Source organism: Podarcis gaigeae (assembly GCF_964106915.1).
Source record: "Podarcis gaigeae genome assembly, chromosome: 16".
In the NCBI taxonomy this organism is placed as follows: Eukaryota; Metazoa; Chordata; class Lepidosauria; order Squamata; family Lacertidae; genus Podarcis; species Podarcis gaigeae.
The window spans coordinates 1,828,387-1,856,323 of record NC_139693.1 but is presented as its reverse complement, the minus strand read 5'-3'; the positions used below and the strand labels follow the sequence as shown (position 1 = coordinate 1,856,323).

At 45.5% G+C, this 27,937-nt stretch overlaps 3 protein-coding genes across 3 annotated transcripts in view; 1 reads left to right on the top strand and 2 right to left on the bottom strand.

Annotated features, from left to right (window-relative positions):
* The window catches only part of LOC310833419 (T-lymphocyte surface antigen Ly-9-like), a 497,325-nt gene that overhangs the window by 403,542 nt on the left and 65,846 nt on the right, over positions 1-27,937 (bottom strand). The gene's annotated exons all lie outside the window — the stretch shown is intronic.
* LOC310833065 (uncharacterized protein) lies at positions 402-3,392 on the top strand. Its single transcript, XM_083715411.1, has 2 exons — positions 402-556; positions 2,439-3,392. Exon 2 carries the CDS (start codon positions 2,460-2,462, stop codon positions 2,979-2,981), a length of 522 nt encoding a protein of 173 aa, XP_083571537.1. The 5' UTR covers positions 402-556; positions 2,439-2,459; the 3' UTR covers positions 2,982-3,392.
* Positions 7,076-11,410, bottom strand: KRTAP1-4 (keratin associated protein 1-4). Its single transcript, XM_083716158.1, has 2 exons — positions 11,299-11,410; positions 7,076-8,192 (listed from the first exon to the last, which is right to left on the bottom strand). The coding sequence occupies exons 1-2, from the start codon at positions 11,359-11,361 to the stop codon at positions 7,743-7,745; spliced, it is 513 nt and encodes a 170-aa protein (XP_083572284.1). The 5' UTR covers positions 11,362-11,410; the 3' UTR covers positions 7,076-7,742.

Sequence of the window (27,937 nt, the reverse complement as noted above, 5' to 3'; positions counted from 1 at the left end):
GTGGGGAAACTCCTATTGCCCATCACTTTCCTGCGGAATGTGAAGTTAGCCCAATGAAGAAATGGTTGCCTAAGACATAATCTGGTGTTGACATTCCCGCTTGGACATGTGTTTTAGATCCAGTTCAGATAGATGCCACCAAGTTGATTCAACTTGCCTCTCTCTCAACAAGGGTGGGGATACACTGCTGCCCTATTTACTAGGGTTTTTGTTTTGTTTTTTAGTCATGGGAATTTTACCAAGGGCAAATGACAAATAAAATGTAGGGTGGAGTTTAAGAAGAGCGAGTGAGAGAGATTATGATATACCAGGAAGGCGAACGACTCATACTTCATAATAAGCAAAAAATAAATATGTCCAATTAATTGGGGCAAAGATAGAGATAATAGATCAAATGCTTGTTGAGAAATAATTAAATCTCAAAGTGGAAGGCGGTACGCCTCTCATCCTGTGGCCTGCGCCTTGGAAAAAAGGTATAAAAGGCCAGGCTCCTCCACAGTCTCTTCAGCAGCAACTCTCAAGCGCATCTCTTCATTTCTGCACTCTAGAGAACCGGGTAAGAGGAACATTCTTGAGAGTCTCCCCGTCTGTCTCTCTCAAGTTCTGTCTCAGAGGAAGCAAGACTCTGGGTGCTGGGAAAGGCAAGTGGGGAGAACTGCTCTTGCACACAGGTGCTGCTTGTGGACTTCTCCCTGGGACCTTGGTTGGCCACTGCGAGAACAGGATGCCAGGCTAGATGGGCCACTTTTGGCCTGATCCACCAGGGCTGTCCTTATGTTCTTTTTGGATTAGGTAAATACATGGAGAATGTAGCTATCAGCAGCTACCAGCCATGATGGCAATGTTCTACCTCTACTGTTGGTGGCAACATGCCTCTGAAAAGCCATTTCTGGAGACTGTGAGTGGGGAGAGGGCGGTTGCCTTCTGGGTGGTTGCATTCTGGGTGGTCAATGTGAGGACAGGAAGCTGGACTAGATGATGGGCCTTTGTCCTGATCCATCAGCAGAGTTCTTCTTAGGTTCTTAAGCTGCCACTGAATGTTGCTTGAAGTGAAGTTCTGAGAGGGATTTGAAGGTTCCTGATGGGGTGAGAACCTGCAAAGAATTATGAGAGAGGGAAAGAAAGCTTTGCTCAGTTCAGAATATAGATAGATAAATGCTAGATACATAGATGGTAGATATAGATAGGAAGATAGAAAGGAGAGAGAGAGAGTCCATATGCCAGGGATGAGGAACCTGTAGCCCTCCAGATATTGTTAGACTAGAACTCCAAACAGCCCCCAGCTAACATATGGACAATTGACAGGAAGGATGGGAGTCAGAGACCAACATATGGAGGTCCACAAGTTCTCCATGCCTGCAGTCCAGTAATAAGTTAAGGGATAGCTTTTAGGCGAGTGATAGAGCCTGTTGAAGGTCCCAGAGGAAATCCACTCACCCCACCCCAGTTCAAAGAGTTCTCAGATGACAGAAGCCGAGCCCTTGGAACATAGTCAACCAACCAGAAGAAACCATGCTAAGATAGACTCAGTGGGCTGTATGCAATATTAATACTACTCAGGGGAGACTCAATGGGCATAACTCATTCCTTATCTCCATAACAAGAATCCCAAATTGTTTCAAAAAATTTTTTTTTACAAAACATAATAATCAGGTGGTTGTGATTTGTTGCTTTTTTATTGGGAGGTTTGTAGATTTCTTGTGGGTTGGAGATGAACAACAACAAAACTTTATTCAAAAATTAAATCTGGCCTAGTGAGAAGATTGAACTTGAACAATCTCTCTCTCTCTCTCTCTCTCTCTCTCTCTCTCGTGTGTGTGTGAGAGAGAGAGAAACAGAGAGAGAGAGAGACTGAGAGAGAGAGAGAGAGTTAATTTGCTCCTGTGTTACCATCTCTTGACAAAGAAGCTCAAAGCCACGCCTGGTGTCAGTGAATAGATGTTCCATACCAGCCTGTTGTTTTACATCAGTTAAGAATTTTGCCCTTGAGGTCTCACAATTAAGATTGTGTGTGCTTACTCATTAACTATTCTGGCTCACCTCCTAAGCTTTCGAAACCAAAGATCGTTGCTTTGATGATTAAAATAATTTTTTTTTTAATGCCCTTGTTTATTTTTCCGAGATAACATCGCTGTGTAGAGATAAATTGTCATAGTTAATGTAGGATGTAATTTCCATACTAGAAGAGTGGATAACATAATAATTGCCTTGTTGGGTCAGGCTAAAGATTTGCCAGCCATAAATAAATAAATAAATAAATAAATAAATAAATAAATAACCTACAACTTTCAGCGAAATTGGGGAGGACTAGAATTTATATTGGGAAAGTGAGAAACTTAAAAGTGGTGGATTCAACCTGCCCTGCTCCACGCTACGTGGCCTTTCTGCACCTTCTTCCAAATTAATGAATTGCTTTTCTCCTTGCTGTTGTTCCCCAGGCTCACCTATATTCTTCAGACATGTCTTTCTTCTCTCAGTCATCGTGCTCCATCCCATGTAGCAGGCCTTCCCATGGTATTGGACAATGTGGCATCGGCGGTAGCATCGGTGGTGGCATCGGCGGTGGCATCGGTAGCATCGGCGGTGGCGTTGGTGGTGGCATCAGCGGTGGCATCGTCAGCTATGGCGGCGGCGGTGCTATGTCATCCAGCAGCCTTGGCGTTGTCCCCGGTGTCCCCCAGTCCTGTATGAGCCAGATCCCACCGTCTGAAGTGACGGTCCAGCCAGCTCCAATTGTGTTGACCATCCCAGGAGCCATCCTGTCCTCCAGCTGCCAGCCCTTGGCCGTCTCCGGCTATTCCCCATGTGCTAGCGGCTATGGGTATGGCGGTGGCTATGGCGGCGGATATGGGTATGGTGGTTCCGGAGGCTACGGCTACGGTTCCTCCCGCTACGGACTGGGGGGCTCTGGAGGTGGGTACCTGGGCAAATCCTGCTATGGGTCAAAGCGCAGGCAAAGCATCTGCGGGTATCCCTGCTAAGATCAAGTAGATTATCCATCGGGATCTGGGGCAACCTGGGAATCTGACAACCGTGACCGAAACCGGCAACTGAATTTAAGGACCTGAGCTTTCACAAGTGCTGAGCTGCTGCAGTTTCAAGCAGAAGCCGTGAGTTGCTCCCTGCCTCTGAAATCTGTACCATGACATTCACACATTGCACTTTTACTGAGATACGTTGCATTGTCTCTGGTATTTATTTTCCACCCCCTCTGCTTGCTTTTTTGTGCTAGATGCAGGAAAACCTTCCCCAAAGGAAGGCAGGACAGAATGTACTTCACCACATGCTAGTTGTGTCGTGTAAAACTATATTCGATGCTGTTGTAATACAAACATCTCCTCCCACCCGTATCGCTCTTTCCCCTGCTCCATTAAAGCTTTTGTTGCAGCACAGTCTTTGTTTTCTCTTTCCTGGGGGGAGGGGTGTGGTTTAAGGTAAAGGTAAAGGGGCCCCTGACTATTAGGTCCAGTTGTGACTGACTCATCTCGCTTTATTGGCCAAGGGAGCCGGTGTACAGCTTCCAGGTCATGTGGCTGGCATGACTAAGCCACTTCTGGCAAACCAGAGCAGCACACAGAAATGCCGTTAACCTTCCTGCCGGAGCACTACCTATTTATCTACTTGCACTGGTGTGTTTTTGAACTGCTAGGTTGGCAGGAGCAGGGACTGAACAATGGGAGCTCACCCCGTCACAGGGATTCAAACTGCTGACCTTCTGATCTGCAAGTCCTAGGCTCTGTGGTTGAACCCACAGCACCACCCGGGGTTTAGGTACTGTAATTTTAAAGTTCCATGTAGCCTCCAGGGGTTGTCCCCACTTAGAATGAATTGCAGTAGTCAAGCACGAGAGAACGAGGTGCCGGTGTAAGGAAAAAATGGAGTTAGACTCTGAGCTCAACATCAACCCCCTAGGATTGGCAGGTAGCACAAAACCCCTCCATTGACTGAATCTGCTTAAAAAGTCACTGCAACCAAGGGCTGGAGATGGGCGGAGTTTCTGCCTTCTAGATCAGGCAAGTAAAAGAAACAGAGACTCCTAATATTTGCTTACACCAGCCCTGGCCAATCCACTATCGCATGCCTCTACCACTGGCCAATGAAAAGGCGCATGTTCCACATTCCTATTCTCACAATTGCCTGAAGAGGACTCTGGATTCCATTTCTCCCCTTCTCGTCTTCCCACGTCCTAATCCCTGAGCATGTTACACATTATCTTTCCAGATCATTTAATCCTTCAGCAGAGTTTTAAGAAAGACAGTTCTTTTTTCCCTTAATTCACTCAAGTTAAACAAAGTGCTCCTCCAGCCCACACAAGCTATTCTCCACAGCCCACACATCCTTAAACTTGCTCGGCTGCTTCCCTGGAACAACAGAGGAATCTCACCTGAAGCAGAAGGTGCGCGTTCAACTTGAGGAACACTTACGATACTTGAGTACAGGTTTTCCATCTTAGTAGTTACACTTTGCATTCAGCGAGGGCTGTGAACCTCTGTACCCAACTAGGTGAGCTGTACACCTGTCTGCTATTATCTTATTTATTATTTTATTGAATAAAATGTGTACAACGTTTGATTGCAAAAACACCACCACCACCACCTCAGATTGGCTTATAGAAAGATAAGCAATGCTGGTTGCATTCAACTAGTGTACCTCTGTACACAGCTAGTTGAGTTTCACCCTTCTATGTTACTCACATGTAACCTTCAACAAGTGTACAATTTGTGTACCTCTGTATGCGAACATGAGTTTGACCAAGCTGTGGGAGGCAGTGGAAGACAGGAGTGCCTGGTGTGCTCTAGTCCAGGGGGTCACGAAGAGTTGGACATGACTAAACAACTAAACAAGTATGCACCAAGATGAGCTGTACATTCATAAGTTATTCACATGCAATATACAATGGGTGCACAGTCTCCGCGTACACAATTAATTGACCTGTTCAACAATTTACACTCTTTCACAATATTGTACACATGTAGAGACAGCTTGTGTCTGTGTTCAGTGTAACATGTGAACAGGCCTTTCATCTTAACTGTCTCAGATTCCAATTTCTAGAAGTCAGAACTAGAATATAATAATTCCAGGTCTGATCCATGCTAGTCCAGTTCTGCTTAATTGGACTGGGTACCTTTTTCTTTCCCATTACCTAAAATCCTTTATTTTATTTTTTTGAACCAGAGATCGACCAGGAATCTCCTACATGCAAAAAAATGTGTTCTACTAAGCTGTGAGCTCTTGAAACAAGAATATAGGAAGCTGTCTTTGACTGGTGATTGGTCCATCCAGTCCAGTACTGCCAGCTCTGATTGGCCACTGCTCCTGAGAGTGACAGTTGAACTTAGCTATAATAGGAACATAGGAAATGCTCTGTCGCTGCATCAGGCCAATGGCCTTTCCAGTCCAGTTTCCTGTTTTCACAGTGGCCAATCAGATGCCAATGCAGAGCCCACAAGTAGGACCTGAACGCAGCGGCAAATCTTTCTTTCCATATTCCCCAGAAATTGTTATTCAGAGAGATACTGCTTCCAACAGTAGAGGTAGTACACAGCAAATAAATTTAAGAAGAGTCGGCTGGATCAAACCAGTGGCCCACCTAGTCCAGCATATCACAGAAGCCAACCTGAAGCCTCAGTGGGAGAACTGGAAACAAGATCTGAGCTCAACAGCACTCTCCTCTCTCACGATTGCTGACCACTTGGATAGCTCAGCTGGTTGGAGCATGGAGCTGGTGAGTTGCAGGTTCGATCCCCTTATGGGACAGCTGCACATTCCTGCTTTTCAGGGGGCTGGACACTAGATCGTCCTCAGGGTCCCTTCCAACTCTACAGTTCTTTGATTCTATGAATCCACATGGCCTCCAATGGATGCAGCTCATAGTGGTGATGCCTATTAGCCATCTAACCTTCTTTTAAAGCCATCCAGGCTGGTGGCCATCAATGCTACTCATGGGGTTAAATTTCCCCGTTTAACTATCATTATAATTCCTTCTGTTTGCAGTCTTCAGTGGGTGAGTGCCACGCCTCATGCAAAGAAGTTTATCACCACCCACATGCAAGAGGGAAGTGGAACAAGGCTCGTGGGTAGGGATGGTCTGTACTGCCTTTAATTGTTCTGTTTCAGTTTTACTGGCACTCCAATTATTGGTCTAGCTTTTCCTGTGGAGTTTTTGAAAGAATGTACAGAAACTCCACACTTAAAAAGCATGATGAAGAAGAAGAGTTTGGATTTGATATCCCACTTTATCACCACCCTAGGGAGTCTCAAAGCGGCTAACATTCTCCTTTCCCTTCCTCCCCCACAACAAACACTCTGTGAGGTAAGTGGGGCTGAGAGACTTCAAAGAAGTGTGACTGGCCCAAGGTCACCCAGCAGCTGCAGGTGGAGGAGCGGGGAAGCAAACCCAGTTCACCAGATTACGAGTCCACCGCACTTAACCACTACACCACACTGACTGGGGTACCCACCTTTTACATAACATAAACATTTCCAAATCATTTCACTATACTTCATATGGTAAAATACCTACTTTCTTTCAATATTTCCCAAAATATATGCAATGTGCGAGCACTTTCTGTGTTGCAGAATCCAAAGGATGCGCACACTGACTAGGAGTTGCATTCTAATCTGCAAGCATGTTTGAAAGCAACAGATTGGAACGGTCAATAGTATTTGTGGTTCTCTACCTTCTATATGGCCACTGCCCTTCATTTTGGGCAGATCTACTTGACAGGACACTGTTGGGAGTTTGAGTAACAGAGGTATCGGATCCTTCTTCCTGGCGAATGAGAAGGCCCCCTGCATGTGTCGACCCTTTGCCAGGATTTCTGAACTCCACTATAGGTTGCTCCAATCCAAGGAAGCTCTATGGCTTTAGAACATTTCCACATGAACATTGGCAGAATTGGGTATTTCTGCACTCCTTTGTGGCAATGGGACACTTCTATTTTGAAATCCCACATCGTGGTCCAGACACCTGACTTTCTTTGTTTCTCTCCTACTCTTCCCTCTACCCCATTGTTGTTTTTGGTGGAGTTGAGTGAATCATTGTTCTTTTTTTAATGAAAAGATACAGGAGTGATTATTATGATGCTGCAAAAGCTTTAATAGTAAATAGGGAAATCAAAAGGATACATGTTCCAACAGTAATTTATACAACAAGAACAAGAACAGTGATCAAGCAGAAGGAGAAATAAATTGATGCGCTGTGCTTTGATCCTCTGGCTCTAGTGAGTGCAAGCAAGTTGTAGAAACATATTCTAGCAGGGGTGGCAGACACCCATTCAAGGACAAGTTGTAACCCCTGTCCCCAGGATTCCACAAATTTTGGTGATGACAGCAAACACAAACATGTTTTAAAGGAGACCGAACACTGTCCCTCTGTGTGCCCCATGTTTGTGTGTCCTTTGTATGTTTGTATCCTGTGTGTGTCAATGAATGTGTCTATGTGTAAGCAGGGGTGTTGCCACGGACACCATGGGCATGGAGCCCTCCCACCCTAAGATGGGGTTGGACAAGGGTGAATGCAGCCCCCACACTGAAAGAAGCAGCAAGGTTATCCACCACTGTGTTACAGGATGAAACAGCAGAGAGCAAGAGACAGATACCTGGGCTTGGTCTCACAGGTGAAGAACACCTTGAACCTCAGCCAGGTATGCACAACACCTGAAACACTATGGATTCAGGCATGGATTGTTCTTGGTCTTGACAGTTCCTGGTTGTTCAGACCATCATGGCTGAGCTTGGGTTTAGCAGGGGTACTTGCAGATGCTTTGTCTACGTTTTGGTCCACAGATGCTCCCAAGGCGTCCATAGCCGCCTCCGTAACCTAATCCGTAACCTCCGTAACCTCCATAACCTCCAGAAGCACATGATGAGTAGCCTCCGACTGCCACGGGCTCACAGCTGGCAGACAGGATGGGTCCAGGGATGGTCACAACGACCTGAGGTGGTTGGATCACCACTTCAGATGGTGGGATTTGGTTGAGGCATGAGGGGTGGACTCCAGACAGCACCCCAAGGCTGCTGGCTGAGACTGCGCCACCGCCTCCAAGGCTTCCATAGCCAATGCCCCCATATCCAGAGCCGACACCACACCGTCCAAGACCAATGACAGGTTTTGAGGCGCAAGATGGGATGGCGCAGGATGGGCCACAAGATGGGATGCAGCAAGACATGTTTTGGCACGGAAGGTGAATCTGAAAGGACATGTTGAGAAAGGCCCGTATTAAGCAGATGCCCATTTGGGGAATCAAGACATAATTTAGAGTAAGTCTATATATGGCAAACATGGATATTTACTCATTTAAATTATTATTAGTAGATGTCAAAGAGGAAAACAACTACCAGACTTTTAGAAGACACCTGAAGGCAGCCCTGTTTATGGAAGTTTTTAATGTTTAATAGGTCATTGTATTTTAGTGTTCTGTTGGAAGCCACCCAGAGTGGCTGGGGAAACCCACCCAGATGGGCGGTGTATAAATAATAAATTATTATTATTAAAGTATTATTATTATTATTATTATTTAATTATAAAACTGAGTTACTCACCTTCCTGCCACCCAAGTTGGTACACTATGAAGATGGATTGTATGGTTTTGGGATTCTTGAACTGATGGATCTCTGGTCAGTGATTTGGGTTGAAAGAAAAGCTGTTTGGAGGTGGGGGCTCAGCTATAAGAACATAAGAAGAGCCTGCTGGATTAGGCCAATGACCCAACTAGTCCAGCATCCTGCCCTCACTTTTTCCACTCAAATGCCTCTGTAGGAAACCAGCAGGGAGCAGCCCTCTCCTCTCTCCTGGTTTCTAGCAACTGGCATCTAGAAGCTTTGCTGCCTCCAACATTGAAGGCAGATCATAGCTATCATGGCTTGTAATCATCAAAAAGCCGTAAAAGAGGATTTGTCTAATCCTATTTTAAGGTTATCTAGGTCAGTGGTCACCATTGCCTTTTGTCGGAGTGAGTTCCATAGTTTAACTATGGGCTCCTTCAGCAAGTACTTTATTGTACTGAATTGAAATTGTAATCCTTACATTTTTTGCAGGTAGAGATTTTTGCATAGAGGCTAAACCTTCTTGAAAGATCTGCATTTGCTCCCAGTACATTTCTGAGCACAATTCAAAGTGTTGGTGCTGACCTTTAAAGCCCTAAATGGCCTCGGTCCAGTATACCTGAAGGGGCGTCTCCACCCCCATCGTTCTGCCTGGACACTGAGGTCCAGATCTGAGGGCCTTCTGGTGGTTCCCCCCCTGTGAGAAGCGAAATTACAGGGAACCAGGCAGAGGGCCTTCTCAGTAGTGGCACCTGCCCTGTGGAATGCCCTCCTACCAGATGTCAAGGAAATAAACAACGATCTGTCTCTTAGAAGACATCTGAAGGCAGCCCTGTTTAGGGAAGCTTTTAATGTTTAACAGACCACTGTATTTTAATATTTTGTTGGAAGCCACCCAGGGTGGCTGGGGAGACCCAGCCAGATGGGCGGGATATAAATAATAAATTATTATTATTATTACTAAAGCCTCCAAGACGTCAAATCTAACTTGAAATACTCACAAGTGACTATGGGAGGGAGATGGTTAAATGTGTATACGACAAGAAGAATAAGAAGTTCTGATAAACCGGTAACCCTCGAAGCTGCAGTGCTGCTGACAGCTGCTTGTTTTCTCTCTCTAGGAAATGCCACTGGTTCATTCCTTATCTAGAAATATGCTCATGGAATGCAGAGTGCAAGCTATGCTTGCCTGAAATCTGCCTAGGGCGGAGTGCTGTGTGAGTGCACTTGGGTGGTCTAGCAATATTGCTTTGAAATAAGGTGGTATTGGCAGATTTTTATCCCTAAATTGAGGCCGACGTCTTGTTTTCTTCAACAGCTAGTTTCTGCACGCACACACACACACACACACACCTTCCTTCTTTTCCCAAGGACAACATTAACCATCCCTTGTTCCTCATCAAGTAATTGAGGACTCTATCCTCATCAGGGCATTTGGTTTTGTCCAACACCAACTCTGTTTCTGCTTGAAATTGGTTTTATTTTTGCCTCTGTCACCAAATTTGGTGGTCCTTGGGGAAGAGGAGGCAAAATGCTTGAGGCTGATGATGGATCAAGTCACCCCTGATTTTTTGTGTGTGTATGTGTGGTAATTGTTTTCCACCCCCTAAACAAAGCTCCCAGTATGAACTGCAATAGTCCGTATCCAACGAAATTCTACTCAGAGCAGAGCCATTGAAATTACTGCATCTAAGTTAGTCGTGTTGATTAATTTCTTTTCTTTAGCTCTCCATACTCCTAATATGGTCATTAATTTCAGTCGGACTACTCTGAGTGGAATTAACGTTGTCTACAACCCAGTAGATCTAATGTACAATGAAATAGACAAGAATTGGGGGGGGGGGGCAAATGCATGCATTAAAATAAACCACCACAACAACATCACCTTCCACATATATGTTACAAGGCAATGCTCACAATATAATAAATAAGCTAAAAACAGTTTAAAACGGCACAGTAAATAACAAGTATATAATAAAAACAGTAAATTTGGGTAAAGAATAAAATGAGAATTCCCTGGATGCTTAGTTCCAGGTTTAGGGACAGGTACTATTTAGTGAGAAAGCCCCAGCAGAGATTTAAAATCAGAAAACATGAAGCAAAGTAAAGCGTGGAAATAAAGGCTGTTTGAGCTTTAAAATATCCCCTTCTAAGTTCTTTCCAAAAAATTTCACTTCCCTTAATATAGAAAGAGACCACATGTTTTATAAGTTTAAAATGCTTTACTTACAAACTCTTCAAAAGGTCAGAGCTGTGTTTTTCCATACAGCAGCAAAAAAATTGCAGGCAGTGCAACTTAGTTTCAAAAATGGTAAGAGTTTCTAAATTATTTGTATAGAAACACAAAGATGACTTGCTAAAGGCACACCGTTTGAGCTGTGTGCCCAGAACAAAGAGACTTTCCTTCCAAGATGGAGGTGTGTGACCTAGCTGAGCCTGGCAGGACAGCTTACTCTATGGCCTTAACCCCTTCATGCATTAATTAGAGTTGAGCATGTTGATTATATGAGGCTGGGTTTGCCCCACAAAAAGACCCTTGCCTGAAATCCTGGCTAGCCACTGACAGTGCAGATGATATCAAAACAGATGGTCTCACTCAGTATAAGGCAGCTTGCTATGCCCCTAACATTCGGAGAGCTTCAGGTTTCCCCAGCCCTGGATGGACTGTTTTGACCTTCAGAGAACAGAACTCAATTCACAGAACATAGAATGTATCACAGCCACTGATAGAAAGAATGTGAATGAACTTACCTGAATCTTGAGAGTGCTGAAATGAAGAGAAGTAGTGGAGAGCTCAGGGATGCTGTTGAACATGTCATGGTGCCTTTTATATCCTTCCAGAGGAATTCTAATGGGTGTGATACATGATCTATGCCTGAGGATTTAATTATTGCACAACTAGTCGTTTCCTGAAAATGTTATCTGCATGTTTAATCTTAAACCCCTATGCATTAAATAATGGTACGTTACAAATTATTATGCGGTGGGGATTCTTGTTTTTGCCACCTTTGCTCATTTTAGTTCCACCCTAACCTATTTCTTTCCTTCTATTATACCATGCTTATCTCTCTGTTTTTAAATGATCAAGGTTTGGATGTTCCCGTAAAAGTGCGGCATCCATCCTGGCCTTTGGCAAAAAGGTTACAAGTCAAACTGGCTATGCGGGCCACATCTTCTGGGAACCAAAACCATTGTCCGCATCCTGGATTTGGAGTGTGCATAATTTTTTGCACGACAGCACAAATGGGTTGCCTGTTATGTGAAACTCAAGACAAACATCTTTTCTGGGAGTCCATAATGGAACTCTGATGAATCAGATCAAAGGCCTAGTTTGTCCAACATCCTGTTTCTCACAGTGACCAACCAGACCATCAATGGGAAGCCCACAAGCAACAGTGTTCTCCCCACTTGTGAACCCCAGAAACTAGCATTCAGGGGCATATTGCCTCCAACAGTGGAGGTAGAATCTAGTCATCATGACCAGTAGTGACTGATAGCCTTAGCTTCCATGGATTTGTCAAACCTCTTTTAAAGCAATACAGGTTGGTGGCCATCGCTGCCTCCTGTGGAACCAAATTCCCTATGAGCTGTGTTTCTTGTGTTTTCTCTGTATCTTCCAACTTTCATCTTTGTTAGATGGCCCTGCTGGATTCTATCATTATGACTTCTGATCCCATTTACATCACAGACTTGTAGAGTTGGAAGGGTCATCTTGTCCAACCCCCCGCAATGCAGGAAGTTCAACCAAAACATTCATGGCAGATGGCCATCCAACCTCTGCTTAAAAACCTCCAAGGAAGGAGAGTCCACAACCTCCTAAGGGAGACCACTGAATGACAGCTTAAAACTTGGCAGGTGCAGACCCAGAAAGAATCCCACCTGTGTCAGGGACTGGGCAGGTGAGGAGGACTAGTGGAGACTGCCACCTCAAGAGGCTTCCAGGGAAGAGGAAGGGAGTATGGATTCAGGATTGTGGTGGTCTGAAACAGGTTAAACCTCAGAAGAAGAAAGGAGCTGGGAAATAATGTATGGTGAAGAACAGGAGAAGGGGTAGCAGGTGCACTAGCCCTGAACAGAGACAGGAGTCAGATGTGTTAGAAACAGTACAGCAGCCAAGTCACATGCTTTCTCTGGACACTGTGTTAGACCTTACCCTAGAACCCTAGAACCAGGCGTTTCCTGCATATCACAGAGCAGAAAGCCAAACAGAGACAGAGGGATTCCCTTAGTGGCCACCATGGACAGCAGGACAGGTCTCAGAGATAGGAAGTACCTGCTGGGGGTGAGGAGCAGGCACTCTGAGCAACAGTTCAAGATTGAGGGAGCACACTACATGGTCTCCATGTATTTCTGTTGATTTAAATAAAAGAACTGAAAGACATCCTCTGTGTCTCTGATTTCACCAGGCAGTTAGCCTAGTGAGCTGTTGATGGCTTCCTCAGAACAACCTGTGAATCAACCAACCAATTATTGACCTAGTTAACAGATTTCACAATAAAATGTATACATCCATTAATGTACAAGACAAGATGTAAGTTAAATTGAATAGCTATATAGCAACATAGGAATCTGTCTGAAACCAAATCAGATCATTGGTCCATCTAGCTCAATATTCTCTAGCCATGTCTCTCCATCATTTCAGATAGCAGGCATTCCAAGCCCTATCTAGAGATGCTGGGGATTGAACCTGAGACATTCTGCATGAAAGACACATGCTCTACCACTGAGCTATGGCCCTCTCCTGGATCTACTATGCATGTGACTAACATTGGATACAATTCTAAGTCTTGTTGTTGTTTAGTCGTTTAGTCGTGTGTGACTCTTTGTGACCTCATGGACCAGAGGACGCCAGGCCCTCCTGTCTTCCACTGCCTCCCACAGTTTGGTCAAACTCATGCTGGTAGCTTCAAGAACACTGTCCCACCATCTTGTCCTCTGTCGTCCCCTTCTCCTTGTGCCCTCCATCTTTCCCAACATCAGGGTCTTTTCCAGGGAGTCTTCTCTTCTCATGAGGTGGCCAAAGTCTTGGAGCCTCAGCTTCAGGATCTGTCCTTCCAGTGAGCACTCAGGGCTGATTTCCTTAAGAATGGAGAGGTTTGATCTAAGTCTACAGTACCATTTATAATTTACAAGATTTATATTCCACTTTTTTCCAGCATGGACCTCAAAGTGGCTTATGTAGAATCAGTAAGTTGGAGAGGTCCTTGTAGGTCATACTCTTTAAACCTCTCCTGAATGCAGAAAGATCCTTAGCTAGAGCTGCACAGCCTCTGTTTGAAGATCTTCAACAAGGGCAAATCCAGCACTCCTTTAGATAGTCAATCCCATTATCAATCAGCACATATCAAGAAGGTGTTTTGTAATGTTCAAACTGAAATCTACCCATTGGTGTCTTAAACACAATGGGTTGCGTGCAACTCTAGTTGACATGACTAACTTAAAGTAAAGGTAAAGGTACCCCTGCCCGTACGGGCCAGTCTTGCCAGACTCTGGGGTTGTGCGCCCATCTCACTCAAGAGGCCAGGGGCCAGCGCTGTCCGGAGACACTTCCGGGTCACGTGGCCAGCGTGACATCGCTGCTCTGGCGAGCCAGAGCCGCACACGGAAACGCCGTTTACCTTCCCACTAGAAAGCGGTCCCTATTTATCTACTTGCACCCGGAGGTGCTTTCGAACTGCTAGGTTGGCAGGCGCTGGGACCGAGCAGCGGGAGCGCACCCCGCCGCAGGGATTCGAACCGCCGACCTTTCGATCGGCAAGTCCTAGGTGCTGAGGCTTTAACCCACAGCGCCACCTGCGTCCCTTATGACTAACTTAGGTTCATGCATTTCAATGGTTTTATTCTCAGTAGTGATGTAATTAGAGATCTCATCTCACTTCGTTCAGTTTCTGTGAATTAGTGAACTTATTCCACTTCACATTTCTTGAGAAATTCTGGTGGTCTTTCGTCCCGGTGCACTGAGATAGGATTCATAATTGCTATCAGAAGTAATACCCACCTATATAGTAATCACTTGCCATGTAATTTAAACATTAAAGTCCTTAAATTCAGTATATTCAGTGTGGTGGAATGGGTAGAGTGTTAGACTGGGAGACCAGGGTTCAAATCCCTACTTGACCATGAAGCAGCCACTGGCAATCTGAATGTCGCTGGAATATGTGTGTGTGTGTGTTGTTGTTGTTGTTGTTGTTGTTTAGTCGTGTCCGCCTCTTCATGACCCCCTGGACCAGAACACGCCAGGAACGCCTGTCTTCCACTGCCTCCCACAGTTTGGTCAAACTCATGCTGGTAGCTTCGAGAACACTGTCACTATTGGGAAAACCAGAGAGAATCCTTGTGTGTGCCTAGAGGGGTGAGAACAGCCAAGTGATTCCAAGGGATAAAGGAAGCCTACCATAGCAGAATTGACATTAGAATATTTGCATAATTTTCGGAGAAAAGTATGGTCCAGGGCTCTGGAATCTCACAAATACTCTTTCAATGTTCAATTGTTTTATTGAGGGCATGAAACAGCGAATCATGCAATAGTTCCTAAGCTATTTCATAAAGGGTGAACTTTGTATGCATCCCTAACTTGGAGTAGAACTTGGCTGAATGAAACTTAAAAAGGACCCCTGACCATTAGGTCCAGTTGCGGATGACTCTGGGGTTGCAGTGCTCATCTTGCTTTATTGACCAAGGGAGCCGGCGTACAGCTTCTGGGTCATGTGGCCCGCATGACTAAGCCGCTTCTGGCGAACCAGAGCAGCGCACGGAAATGCCGTTCACCTTCCCGCCGTAGCGGTACATATTTATCTACTTGCACTTTGACGTCCTTTCGAACTGCTAGGTTGGCAGGAGCTGGGACCGAACAACAGGAGCTCACCCCATTTTGGGGATTCGAACCGCCGACCTTCTGATCGGCAAGTCCTAGGCTCTGTGGTTTAACCCACAGCGCCACCCGTGTCCCTGAATGAAACTTAGTTTGCTTCATTCATCTGTCAGGGATTCTTTAGCTATGATTCCTGCAATGCATGGGGTTGAATTAGATGCTGACACGTTGGGTTCCTTCCAACTCTATCATTCTACGATTGTGACCCACAATCCAATCCATTCTTTTAAGCTTGATTGCTATTATGGATTATTTCAGGTATCTTCTCCATTTAGGAACATAGGATGCTGCCTTATATTGAGCCAGAACATTGCTCCATTCAGCTCTGTATTAACCAACACTGACTGGTAGTGTCTCCTCAGTGTTCCACCCATACCTGAAGATGCTAGAGATTTATCCTGGGACCTTCTATATGCAAACAAGGTTCACTCTGAGCTATGTCCCATCCTCATTGTTCACTTAACATGCTGCCAGGATTCTTCAGAGGAAGCCATGTGCAACTGGGGTTGTAGTCAGCTTAATTCTACTCAGAGTTGACTCACTGACATTGATGGATTAGTTAGTGATGCCTCTTAATTTAAGAACATAAATGCTGGATGAGGCCAATGACCCATCTAGTCCAACATCCTGTTCTCACAGTGGCCACCCAAATGCCTCAGGGAAATTGTTGAGCAGAACCCAAGTACAAGAGCCACTCTCCCCTCTGAGGGCTTCGGACAACTGATATTCAGAAGCATTACTGCCTCCCACCCAATTTTAATGGGTCTGTTCTGGGTGTCACTAATGCTGGACACCACCCATTAGATCTAACTGTGCCCTCCATGGCGGCAGAGAATGTGACAACGCTTCTGGTCTTTGAAAGGTGCTGAAGGTTCCCAGCTGAACTTCCACCTAGGACTTGACGAAACCATACTTATTCAGCAGTTGCATGTATTAGTTTTAGGCCAGGGTAGACAACCTGTGGTCCTCTGGGTGTTGCAGGACCCAATCTCTCCTCCTACATGACAATTGGCTATGCTGTCTGGGACTGGTGGGAGCTGGGTCCCAAAAACATCTGGAGGTCCACAGATTGCTCACCACTGCTATATAGTAACAGATGTTCTGGTGTAGGGTAAAGTTGGATCCCGGTAAACCCTGGGTTTAGAAATGCAGGTCCATCCATGATAGCATTAGATGAGGTATTCAATATCTGCCCGAATGATCAACAGATCCCTTCAAGTTTAAAGCCCTTGGATTTCAAGGTCAAAATTGCTACATGCAAAATAAAAAATTGAATGTAGAGCTCAATTTTGGATTCATCCCTCCTCATTCCTGCAAATTCTGAATCTCTGTGAATATTCATTTCATCTGTACAATGTCCTAGCATGTGATGTAGTGACTAGAGTGTTGGACCTAGCAGAGGTAAAGGTAAAGGTAAAGGGACCCCTGACCATTAGGTCCAGTTGTGGCCGACTCTGGAGTTGTGTGCTCATCTTACTTTATTGGCCGAGGGAGCCAGCATACAGCTTCTGGGTCATGTGGCCAGCAGGACTAAGCTGCTTCTGGCGAACCAGAGCAGAGCACGGAAACGCCGTTTACCTTCCCGCCGGAGCGGGACCTATTTATTTACTTGCACTTTGACATGCTTTCGAACTGCTAGGTTGGCAGGAGCAGGGACCGAGCAACAGGAGCTCACCCAAAGTTCAAATCCTCACTCATTGGGTGATCTTGGGCCAGCCATTGCCTCTCAGCCTAACCTACTTCTCAGGGTTGTTGTGGGCACTGAATGAGGAGGGGGAGAGCCACACATGCCGCCTTGAGCTTCTTGGAGGAAGGTGGCATAAAAATGCAATAAATAAATGAAGAGAGATCTAAATTAAAATCTTATTTTTGAATGTTTGATAAATGCATTGAATGCAAAACTCTGGTTTGAACACCAGCTTTGCTTCTGGCTCATGATGTATTTGCTGAATAGATAGTTTCACCTGTGTGCGTTTCCTGTTTACCACATGATTTAAACGATGGGAAAGGGGACAATAGAACATGAAATTAAAGGAAGTTTAAAATATGTGAACCTGATGAACAACTAATAGCAGAAAATTATTCAATTAGCATGGGGGGAAATCAAGATACAGATAGCAAAACAAGCCAAAAAGTAATTAAATCCTTGGGCAGAAATGTTGTCACCTATCATTAACCTGTCACAGAACTGTTATAAAAGCACTCCATCTTTTCCATTTCTTCAGCAACAGCTCACCACAAGACACTCGTTCCTTCTCTTCGGTCGACTAGGTAAGTCCATTTTTTTTGCTCACTCTCATTCCATCTTTAGCTTGGTGTGTTTGCGTTTATAGCAGAAGTCTTCTTCTTCTTCTTCTTCTTCTTCTTCTTCTTCTTCTTCTTCTTCTTCTTCTTCTTCTTCTTCTTCTTTGGCAATCCCTCTTAGCCGAGTAAGATTGTCTTCCATAAATACAGTTTTCACAATGAGTCCGTAAGTGACTGTGGATCCAATTCTGGATCCACACATCCTTCCACAGTGGGGCCATTGGTTTCTGGGAAACTTTGGCCCTCCAGTTGTTGGCCACACTAGCTGGAGTGGATGGGAGCTGGAGCCCAACCACCTCTGGAGGTCCACAGGATTTACACCTCTGTAAGCACATTTAATATGTGGTCCCTGATTGGTTTGGATATATGTCTAGGGCAGCAGTGAGGATCCTGTGGCCCTCCAATTGTTCCTGGACATTTGTTCCCATGACATTTGGCCAGGCTGGCTGGGGTTGATGGGAGCTGGAGCACAGCAACACTTGGATGGCCAATGGTTGCCCAATCCTGGTGCCTCATTGCCAGCTAAACAGAAACCTTTGTGGGTCTTCTTCTATGCTGGTAATGCACTTTCCTTAGGATTCTTTACTTGCCTCCCATATTCCCCGGCATAATTCTTCTTGTTCAGTAAATGTGCGGCAGATACTGGCAGAGAGCGTTGGGTCATACTAATATTTTAATAAGAGGATTTCATTTATAAAAAGATAGAGTGAGAGAGAAAAAAGAATAGAAGGGGGAAAGTGATTGAGAATGAAAAGATAAAATTCTGTTTTTATTACCATACAGTTGTGTATATTCTTGTTATCCTAATACACATATAATTGTCAATAACCTAATATATTCTGTGTAAACTCATTCCAAATATCATTGTATTTATCCAAAGAAAGTCTGAGTCTATAAGCTGTCCATCTATATGTTGCCAAATGTTACCATGTTCTCAAGCCATTGATTAAGGAGAATCGTAGCTCTATTCTTCCAATTCATCAGTATCAGTCTCTCGCCACCATTAGGTCACGCAGAATCCATTTTTGCTGTCCTGTTGTCAATTTCCATACAATGGGTATATAGTTCAAGAGCATATTCACCTCTGAAAACCTTAAATTTTCCCATAGTGTCTTGTTTGTGTAGTCTAGCATGTTCTCCCAGAACTTAGTAAGTGTGGGACACAGTAAAAGCATGTGTTTCAATAAAGCATTGTGCATATTGTATCTCCAACCAAGAGCTACATTAGATAGTCCTTTCTTATACAAGAGAAGGTTGGGTAGCAAAAGAGCATAGGGTGTAGACCCACAATGTTCAAGTCAGGCCCAGTTCAAATTGTCCCAGCCCCCTGGACCATTCTCCATCAATTAACAAGAAAAAAAGGCGTTCAAAATTTATCATTGGTGAATGATGGGAAGGGGGAGGTAAAATTCTAAAACATGGGAAGGATGGTTTTTGTTGTTGCACCTCCTTTGTTTTCAAGGTGGTCAAAGGGTGAGTGCACTTTCTTCCATTCTACAAATGATCTCTCTGCGGGGTCTGTGCTCTTCAGCTTCTCTATTTCATGAATTCTGTTTGGCAGCCTCAGCTGGGGTTTACTGTAAACCAGTGGCCCAACAACTCCTAAAACGGGCCACCAGTTCATCATCCCTGTTGGAGATGCTGTTTCGTGAAGCCCAGTGGTGGAACACAGGTCCTGTCTCCATATAAAGCACTGTTGGGGGAATCTGATGGCCCTCCCTGCAGTCTATTGACTACAGCTTCCATCATCACCCTTGGTCATTGGCCCTACTGGATGGGAGCAATGGGAGCTGGACTCCAGTAACAGCTAGAGAGGGCTATATTGTACTCCTGGTACAATACACAGCAACTGTTGCCCCTTGAACTGTGTGAAGGTTTTCCCTAGATAAACTCACATTCCCTTTCTAAGAAAAAAGAAAACTTCTGTCTGCCAAGATTTCAGAGTTTCAGTCTATATTCTTGTTATTTTTTAATAGCATTTTAACACTTTTCATTATTTTATACATAAATTGCATTGTGACGATGGTTTAGAAGGTGATTATTACTATTCTTAGTATTGCTTTACTTTATTACTTGCCCTTCATCCTATAATCCATGGTGGTTTACAACAATTTAAAATGCAACATTAGAAAGCAATGGGGGGGGGGCTCTTACAATTAGAAAAAAATTACTTCCAGAAAAAATAACATCTAAAAAAAATTAACAATAGCATCCAACAAAAGTAGCAAATGCTTAGACAGTTGTTTATATTATATTTATATGTCCTATTAAAATAGATGATGATTGTGATAAACCCACCACCACCACCAAGCTCCTCTGATTTTAACAGCTGCATAGTAGCTAGAAATTTCTTTCAGCTCTTGCTGCTTCGCCTGGCAGAAATATTAAAAGGGCAAGCTCAACTTATAAACTTGCAAACTTATCATAGGCAAGCTTTTAAAACAGCTTCCCCCTTAAGTGGTATTTAGGCAAAACTCTAATTAAACTTGCAAGAATGTGAAAACACCGGGTTTTTGTTTTTCAAAGTGAGGACTTAAGGCAATTGTGGGCAACCTGTCACTCTCAAGATATTGTTGGAATGCAACTCCTATCAGCCCCCAGCCAGCAGGTCAGTTGTCAGGGATGATAGGAGATGCAGCCAAGAAACACTGGGAGAGATTGCCACTCCTTACTAGACACTGACTGTCCCCCTCTCTTGACATTTTTCTATTTAAGGAACTACCTCAAATAGGGCTTAGAATTAGTCAGGGCAGCAACCACTGAGAAACAGGCATGCTGGGCCTCTTTGAGCTTAGGGTCCAGATGTTGCTACAGAAGAAGGTCCAAACAATCAAGGATGCAAGGAAGGGTCTTTGCATATGATCTTAAGCAACAAGGCAGTCCATTCATGAGAAAGTGGATGTTTAAGGATGCAGTGGTACCTTGGGTTACAGACGCTTCAGGTTACAGACGCTTCAGGTTACAGACTCCGCTAACCCAGAAATAGTACCTTGGGTTAAGAACTTTGCTTCAGGATGAGAACAGAAATCGCGTGGTGGCAGCAGTGGGAGGCCCCATTAGCTAAAGTGCTTCAGGTTAAGAACAGTTTCAGGTTAAGAATGGACCTCCGGAACGAATTAAGTTCTTAACCCGAGGTACCACTGTATTGGTCCTTAATCCACTTCATTCAACAATTTTGCAGAGTCCAACATCCCCACCTGGTGGGAAGGAGTGGTACTGTTTAGGGGTGGCTTCACTGAAACACTGGTTTTTCTCCCTATATATATAAGATTGTAACAAGTCATCAGGGTTTGCATAGACATGGGAGTTTGGCAGGCTATTTAAGGGGGACTGGAGAGTGCCACAAGCAGGGACAGAACCCCTAGTTGTTGTTTTTCCCAAATTAGCCTAACTCTTCCTTAATGTTTGTGTCTTTCCCCCCAGATTCATCCCCAGAACTCAACATGTCTTGTTGCATCCCATCTTGTGGACCTTCTTGCGCCATCCCATCCTGCGCCTCTTCTCCAGTAGTTGGCCTTGGACCGTGTGGGCCTACCTCTGGCATCGGCGGTGGCCTCATTGGCGGCGGCATCATCGGTGGTGGTGGTGTGTCAGCAAGCAGTCTCGGCATCTATCCTGGTGCCCAGGTTGGATGCACCACCCAGATCCCACCATCCGAAGTGGTGATCCAACCACCTCAGGTCGTTGTGACCATCCCTGGGCCCATACTCTCTGCCAGCTGTGAGCCCATGGCAGTCGGAGGCTACTCACCATGTGCTTCTGGAGGTTATGGAGGTTACGGAGGTTATGGATTAGGTTACGGAGGGGGCTATGGACGCCTTGGGAGCATCTGTGGACCAAAACGTAGACAAAGCATCTGCAAGTACCCCTGCTAAACCCAAGCTCAGCCATGATGGTCTGAACAACCAGGAACTGTCAAGACAAAGAACAATCCATAGCGTTTCAGATATTGTACATACCTGGAATTCTGGCTGAAGTTCAAGGTGTTCTTCACCTGTGAGAACCAAGCCCAGGTATCTGTCTCTTGCTCTCTGCTGTTTCATCCTGTAACACAGTGGTGGATAACCTTGCTGCTTCTTTCAGTGTGGGGGCTGCATTCACCCTTGTCCAACCCCATCTTAGGGTGGGAGGGCTCCATGCCCATGGTGTCCGTGGCAACACCCCTGCTTACACATAGACACATTCATTCACACACACAGGATACAAACATACAAAGGACACACAAACATGGGCACACAGAGGGACAGTGTTCAGTCTCCTTTAAAACATGTTTGTGTTTCCTGTCACCACCAAAATTTGTGGAATCCTGGGGACAGGGGTTACAACTTGTCCTTGAATGGGTGTCTGCCACCCCTGCTAGAATATGTTTGTACAACTTGCTTGCACTCGCTAGAGCCAAAGGATCAAAGCACAGCACATCAATTTATTTCTCCTTCTGCTTGATCACTGTTCTTGTTCTTGTTGTATAAATTACTGTTGGAACATGTATCCTTTTGATTTCCCTATTTACTATTAAAGCTTTTGCAGCATCATAATAATCACTCCTGTATCTTTTTTTAAAAAAAGCAACGATTCCCTCCACTCCACCAAAAACAACAATGGGGTAGAGGGAAGAGTAGGAGAGAAACAAAGAAAGTCAGGTGTCTGGACCACGATGTGGGATTTCAAAATAGAAGTGTCCCATTGCCACAAAGGAGTGCAGAAATACCCAATTCTGCCAACGTTCATGTGGAAATGTTCTAAAGCCTTAGAGCTTCCTTTATTTGGAGCAACCCATAGTGGAGTTCAGAAATCCTGGTAAAGGGTCAACACATGCAGGGGGCCTTCTCATTCGCCAGGAAGAATGATCTGATACCTCTGTTACTCAAACTCCCAACAGTGTCCTGTCAAGTAGATCTGCCCCAAATGACAAGGCTCACAAGAAGAGCAGTGGCCATATACAAGGTAAAGGTAAAGGTACCCCTGCCCGTAGGGGCCAGTCTTGCCAGACCCTAGGCTTGTGCACTCATCTCACTCTATATGCCGGGAGCCAGCACTGTCCGCAGACACTTCCGGGTCACGTGGCCAGCATTACAAGCTGCATCTGGAGAGCCAGCACAGCACACGGAACGCCGCTTATCCCTATTTATCTACTTGCACCCGGGGGTGCTTTCGAACTGCTAGGTTGGCAGGCGCTGGGACCGAACGATGGGAGCACACCCCGCCGCGGCGTTTCGAACCGCCGACCATGCGATCGGCAAGTCCTAGGCGCTGAGGTTTTACCCACAGCGCCACCCGCATCCCCTATATAGAAGGTAGAGAACCACAAATACTATTGACCGACCCAATCTGATGCTTCCAAACATGCTTGCAGATCAGAATGCAACTGCTAGTCAGTGTGCGCATCCTTTGGATTCTGCAACACAGAAAGTGCTCACAAAGTGCATATATTTTGGTAAATATGGAAAGAAAGTAGGTATTTTACCATATGAAGTATAGTGAAATGATTTGGAAATGTTTATGTTATGTAAAAGGTGGGTACCCTAGTCAGTGTGGTGTGGTGGTTAAGAGCGGTAGACTCGTAATCTGGTGAACTGGGTTCGCTTCCCTGCTCCTCCACATGCAGCTGCTGGGTGACCTTGGGCCAGTCACACTTCTCTGAAGTCTCAGCCTCACTCACCTCACAGAGTGTTTGTTGTGGGGGAGGAAGGGAAAGGAGACTGTTAGCCGCTTTGAGACTCCCTAGGGTAGTGATAAATTGGGATATCAAATCCAAACTCTTCTTCTTCATCATCATGCTTTTTAAGTGTGGAGTTTCTGTACATTCTTTCAAAAACTCCACGGGAAAAGCTGTACCAATAATTGGAGTGGCAGTAAAACAGGACAAGAAAAGGCAGTACAGACCTTCCCTACCCACGAGCCTTGTTCCACTTCCCTCTTGCATGTGGGTGATGATAAACTTCTTTGCATGAGGAGTGGCACTCATCCACTGAAGACTGCAAACAGAAGGTGTCAGGTCTGCCTCTAGATCCCAGCTCACAGAGGACCAACGCCCGGTGGATATAATGTACAAAAGTCTTTATTGAAGTTTAGTTTCCATTTCAAAGCTCTGGGCGCGCAGACCCACGTCTTGACGCTAGACCGGCTAAGTCCCCTCTGACTCACTGCTCCACCCACACCAGTTTAAGATTCTAGCCCGGCTCCACCTCTTACGCTGTTCTTTCCTTCGCTGGGTCCTTCTGCCCTCTGGGGTTTCCTCCTTCCTGGACTCCTCTGACGCTGAGCCCCCTGAGTCTTGTCCCTCCCTCCGGCGGGCTTTAGGACCTGGCTCCCTTCCCGGGCTCCCCGCTGTGCCGCGCTCCTGTACATTTGAACTTGGCGCGCGCGCCCAGCCGGTGACTTTCCTTCTGACCGTTTCCCCGCTTCCTGATGTGGGCGTTGCCAAACCTGACTCCTCTCCTCCCTCTGGTGGTGAGGACACTGGTCCCGACTCCTGGGACTCCCCCTCCCCACTGCGCTCTGGTGGAGACGCTGGTCCTGATCTCCAACTGCTGCTCAGGGACTCCCCGCTGGCCCCTTCCTCCTGGGGCTTCCCCCCTGGAACCCCCCTCGCTCTGGCCACCGGCGCTCCCTTCTGTGAGTCCTCCGATTCGCTAGAGAGGCTTGTGGAATAACTCTGGCCACTGTCACTGCCTGCGCCCCCCTCGTACTCCTCCTCCTCACTCTCCATTTGCTCCCCCTCCTGTGTCTCTCCTTCTGAACCCCTGACAGAAGGAATTATAATGATAGTTAAATTAGGAGATTCAATCCCTTGAATAGCATTTTTGGCCACCAACCTGGATGGCTTTAAAAGAAGATTAGATGGCTAATAGGCATGATCACTATGATCTGCATCCATTGGAGGCCATGTGGATTCATAGAATCAAAGAACTGTTGAGTTGGAAGGGACCCTGAAGACATCTAGCCCAGCTCTCTGAAAAGCAGGAATATGCAGCTGTCCCATAAGGGGATTGAACCTGCAACTCACCAGCTCCATGCTCTAACCAGCTGAGCTATCCAAGTTGTCAGCAATCGTGAGAGAGGAGAGTGCTGTTGAGCTCAGATCTTGTTTGCAACTTTCCCATTGAGGCATCTGGATATTCTGGCTACGGAGTGGGGTCTTATGGAGGGTACATTGGTGGGCGCTACGAAAGCATTTGCCAGCCAAAACAGGTTCAGCATCTGTGGTCTCTTTGTTAAGCCCGGAAAGACTAGACCCAGCTATGGACCTGTCCTTCAGAAATGCTGAGCACCTGAGCTTCTGTCCGAAGACTGTCAAAGCTGAGGGTCCTCAACACCAGTCAAGACCTGATGGATCTATGATTTACTCTATGTCAAGTTTAGCCAATACAATGGACTACAGCTCCCATCACCCCTGAGCACTGGCCCTGCTGGCTTGGACTGATGGGAGCTGTAGTCCAACAATATTTGGAGGGGAGGAAAAATGACCTTGGCCATTCATATCCTATACTTCCCCTGCCCTGTATGTTTGCTTTTCTTTAACCACTTACACCTGTGCAATTATCTTGATAACACCACAAGACCTTGTGTACTTTTTGCAAGAATTTTCTTGTTCCTCTGCATGTTCAAGGAATGGTGGACTACTGAGACATTCATACTCGTTGGTTTTGGTGCATTGACATTTCATTCAGCTGGACCTCTTGTCTTCATTCTTCCTCCCCTCCAATAAACCTTTCCTTGCATCAGAATCCCTGCATCTGGGCTTGTTCTCAGGGGTGGGGTGGAGGCACAGCCTAGTGGTAGAACATCTGCTTTGCATGCAGAATGTCCTGACTTCAATTCCTGTCATCTCTAGTGAAGGCTGGGAAAGGTTTGTGGCTAAAACCCTGGAAGGTTGCTTCCCGTCACTGTAGACAGTACCAAGCAGGATAGACAAAGGATCTGACTCAATATAAGGTGATTTCCTATGCTCCTGTCTCTGACTATTGACCACTCTGCCCGGGATTGATGGACGTTGGAGTCCTAGAAGATCCACAAGACTAATGGTTCCCCATTCTTGAATGCCATGAGCCCCGTGGAGATGAATGGATTCCAAAAGGTGGGGGGAAGAGATTGGGGAATGGGAGCTAGATGACCCAAGGGAGGGTATGTGCAGGATGAGGGAGGTGAAACTGGCACCTTAAGAAATGCAGAGCATAGTCAAATTATGGAATTTACTCCCATAGGAAGCAGCGATAGCCACCAGACTAGATGGCTTTTTTTAAAAAAAAGATTGGACAAATCCCTGCAGCAGAGGGATATGTATGGGTGCTAGCCATTCATTATTTTGGAAACCACGAGAGGGGAGAGTGTTCTTGTACTTGAATCAGAGGCACCATCTTCTAAAGAACATTGAGGGGGCCTGACGCAATGTGCTGACGTCGCATGCACAACATCGCTCAATGTCCTGATGTCGCTCCACACTCAGCTCCGCATTTGGCCTCAAAAATGGGAGGGGTGCTTTGAAAAGAACCTGTGTCTAGGGATTGAATCCTTCTTGTTGGTTTCCCATGGAGGCATCTGGTTGGTTGCTGTGATTACAGGATGCTGGACTAGATGGACCATTGGCCTGATCCAGGTGACTCTTCTTATGTTATTATAATTGATCCCCCACCCCCGGACAGCTTTTCTTTCATCCCAAATCACTCATAAGAGAGTCCTCAGTTCAAAAATTCCGGGACCATACAGTCCACCTTCACAGCTCATTGCGTGAACAGGCGGAGTCCCCCCAAACCCTGGGCGGCCCCCATGTGGAATAACGACTCAAGACAACGTGCTATGGGATGAAAATTGACCACAACTTTATTATGTTTCACCTTGGCAATGCCTCCCCAGGTAGGATTGGGCAACTGGCTGAGGTAGGCGGAGACCTCCAGGTATCCCACCTGGGGAAGGCAAAGCCAAGCCTGTGCTAATGGTGCTGTATAGGGTCCAGGGGGCTGCATGCGACCACACAAAGGGCACCCCCCCATTTAATGTGGGGAGAGGTCATTGCCATGCGGGACAAGAAAATGAGTAACTCACATTTATAATTACAATGGTACCTCTGGTTAAGAACTTAATTCGTTCCATGATAGACTATATGCAACTGGCAGAGATGACCAGCAGAATCCGAGACCTGGGAGAAGAAAGGATGGAAGAAGATTGGAAGAAATTTAAAATTTATTTACAAAAATTTTGTAATTTGATTGAATGTTAAGAAGGATGCTTGATCATAAATAATTGGCCACCACTAAACTAGACTGAAATTAGATGATAAGTGAGATTAAGGAAAAGACAAATCCTTTGGGAGAACTATTTGATCATATTTAAATGAGTGGATATAAGATTGAAAACAAGATGATAATTTGCTTGGAAAAACTTTTTAACAATGTAAGTGGGAGCGGGAGACGTGAGGAAGTCCAAATGAGTTATGGAATTTTGTGTATGACATAAGCATTGTTGTTTGTTATCTATGCTTCTTTCTTATAAAAATCTTTAATAAATATTTATTAAAAAAAAGAACTTAATTCGTTCCGGAGGTCCGTTCTTAATCTCAAACTGTTCTTAACCTGAAGCACCACTTTAGCTAATGGGGCCTCCTGCTGCCGCTGCGCCACCAGAGCACAATTTCTGTTCTCATCCTGAGGCAAAGTTCTTAACCCAAGGTACTATTTCTGGGTTAGCGGAGTCTGTAACCTGAAGCATCTGTAACCCGAGGTACCACTGTAAATGAGTAAATATCCATATTTGCCATATACAGACCTACTCGGAAACATCTTGATTCCACAACTTGGCACCTGCATAAAATGAGACTTTCATAACATTTGGGTATCTGGCAGGTGGTGGTGGGGCACTGTGAGAATAGGATGCTGGACTAGATAGGCCATTTTGTCTGATCCAAAAGGTTCTTCCTATGTTCTTATGATGGAACTGGTGAAAGAGGCCAGTGATCAAGAGAGTCAGAAGAAACATGTCATGGCCTTGTCATATCAGACACCTCTTGTCAGGCAGTTCTTAAAGATCAGCCTCTGCAGGCCCTCCTGCCATTAGGGAGTCTCCTCCAGGAGAAACACCTGAGAGTCTATGTCAGTGTTTCCCAACCGGTGTTCCGCGGCACACTAGTGTGCCGCGAGACGTTGCCTCGTGTGCCGCTTGGGAAACACTGCTCTAAGCGAGAGGGGACTCTGCTCAGGCTGCATCCGCCGTGCGCGAGGG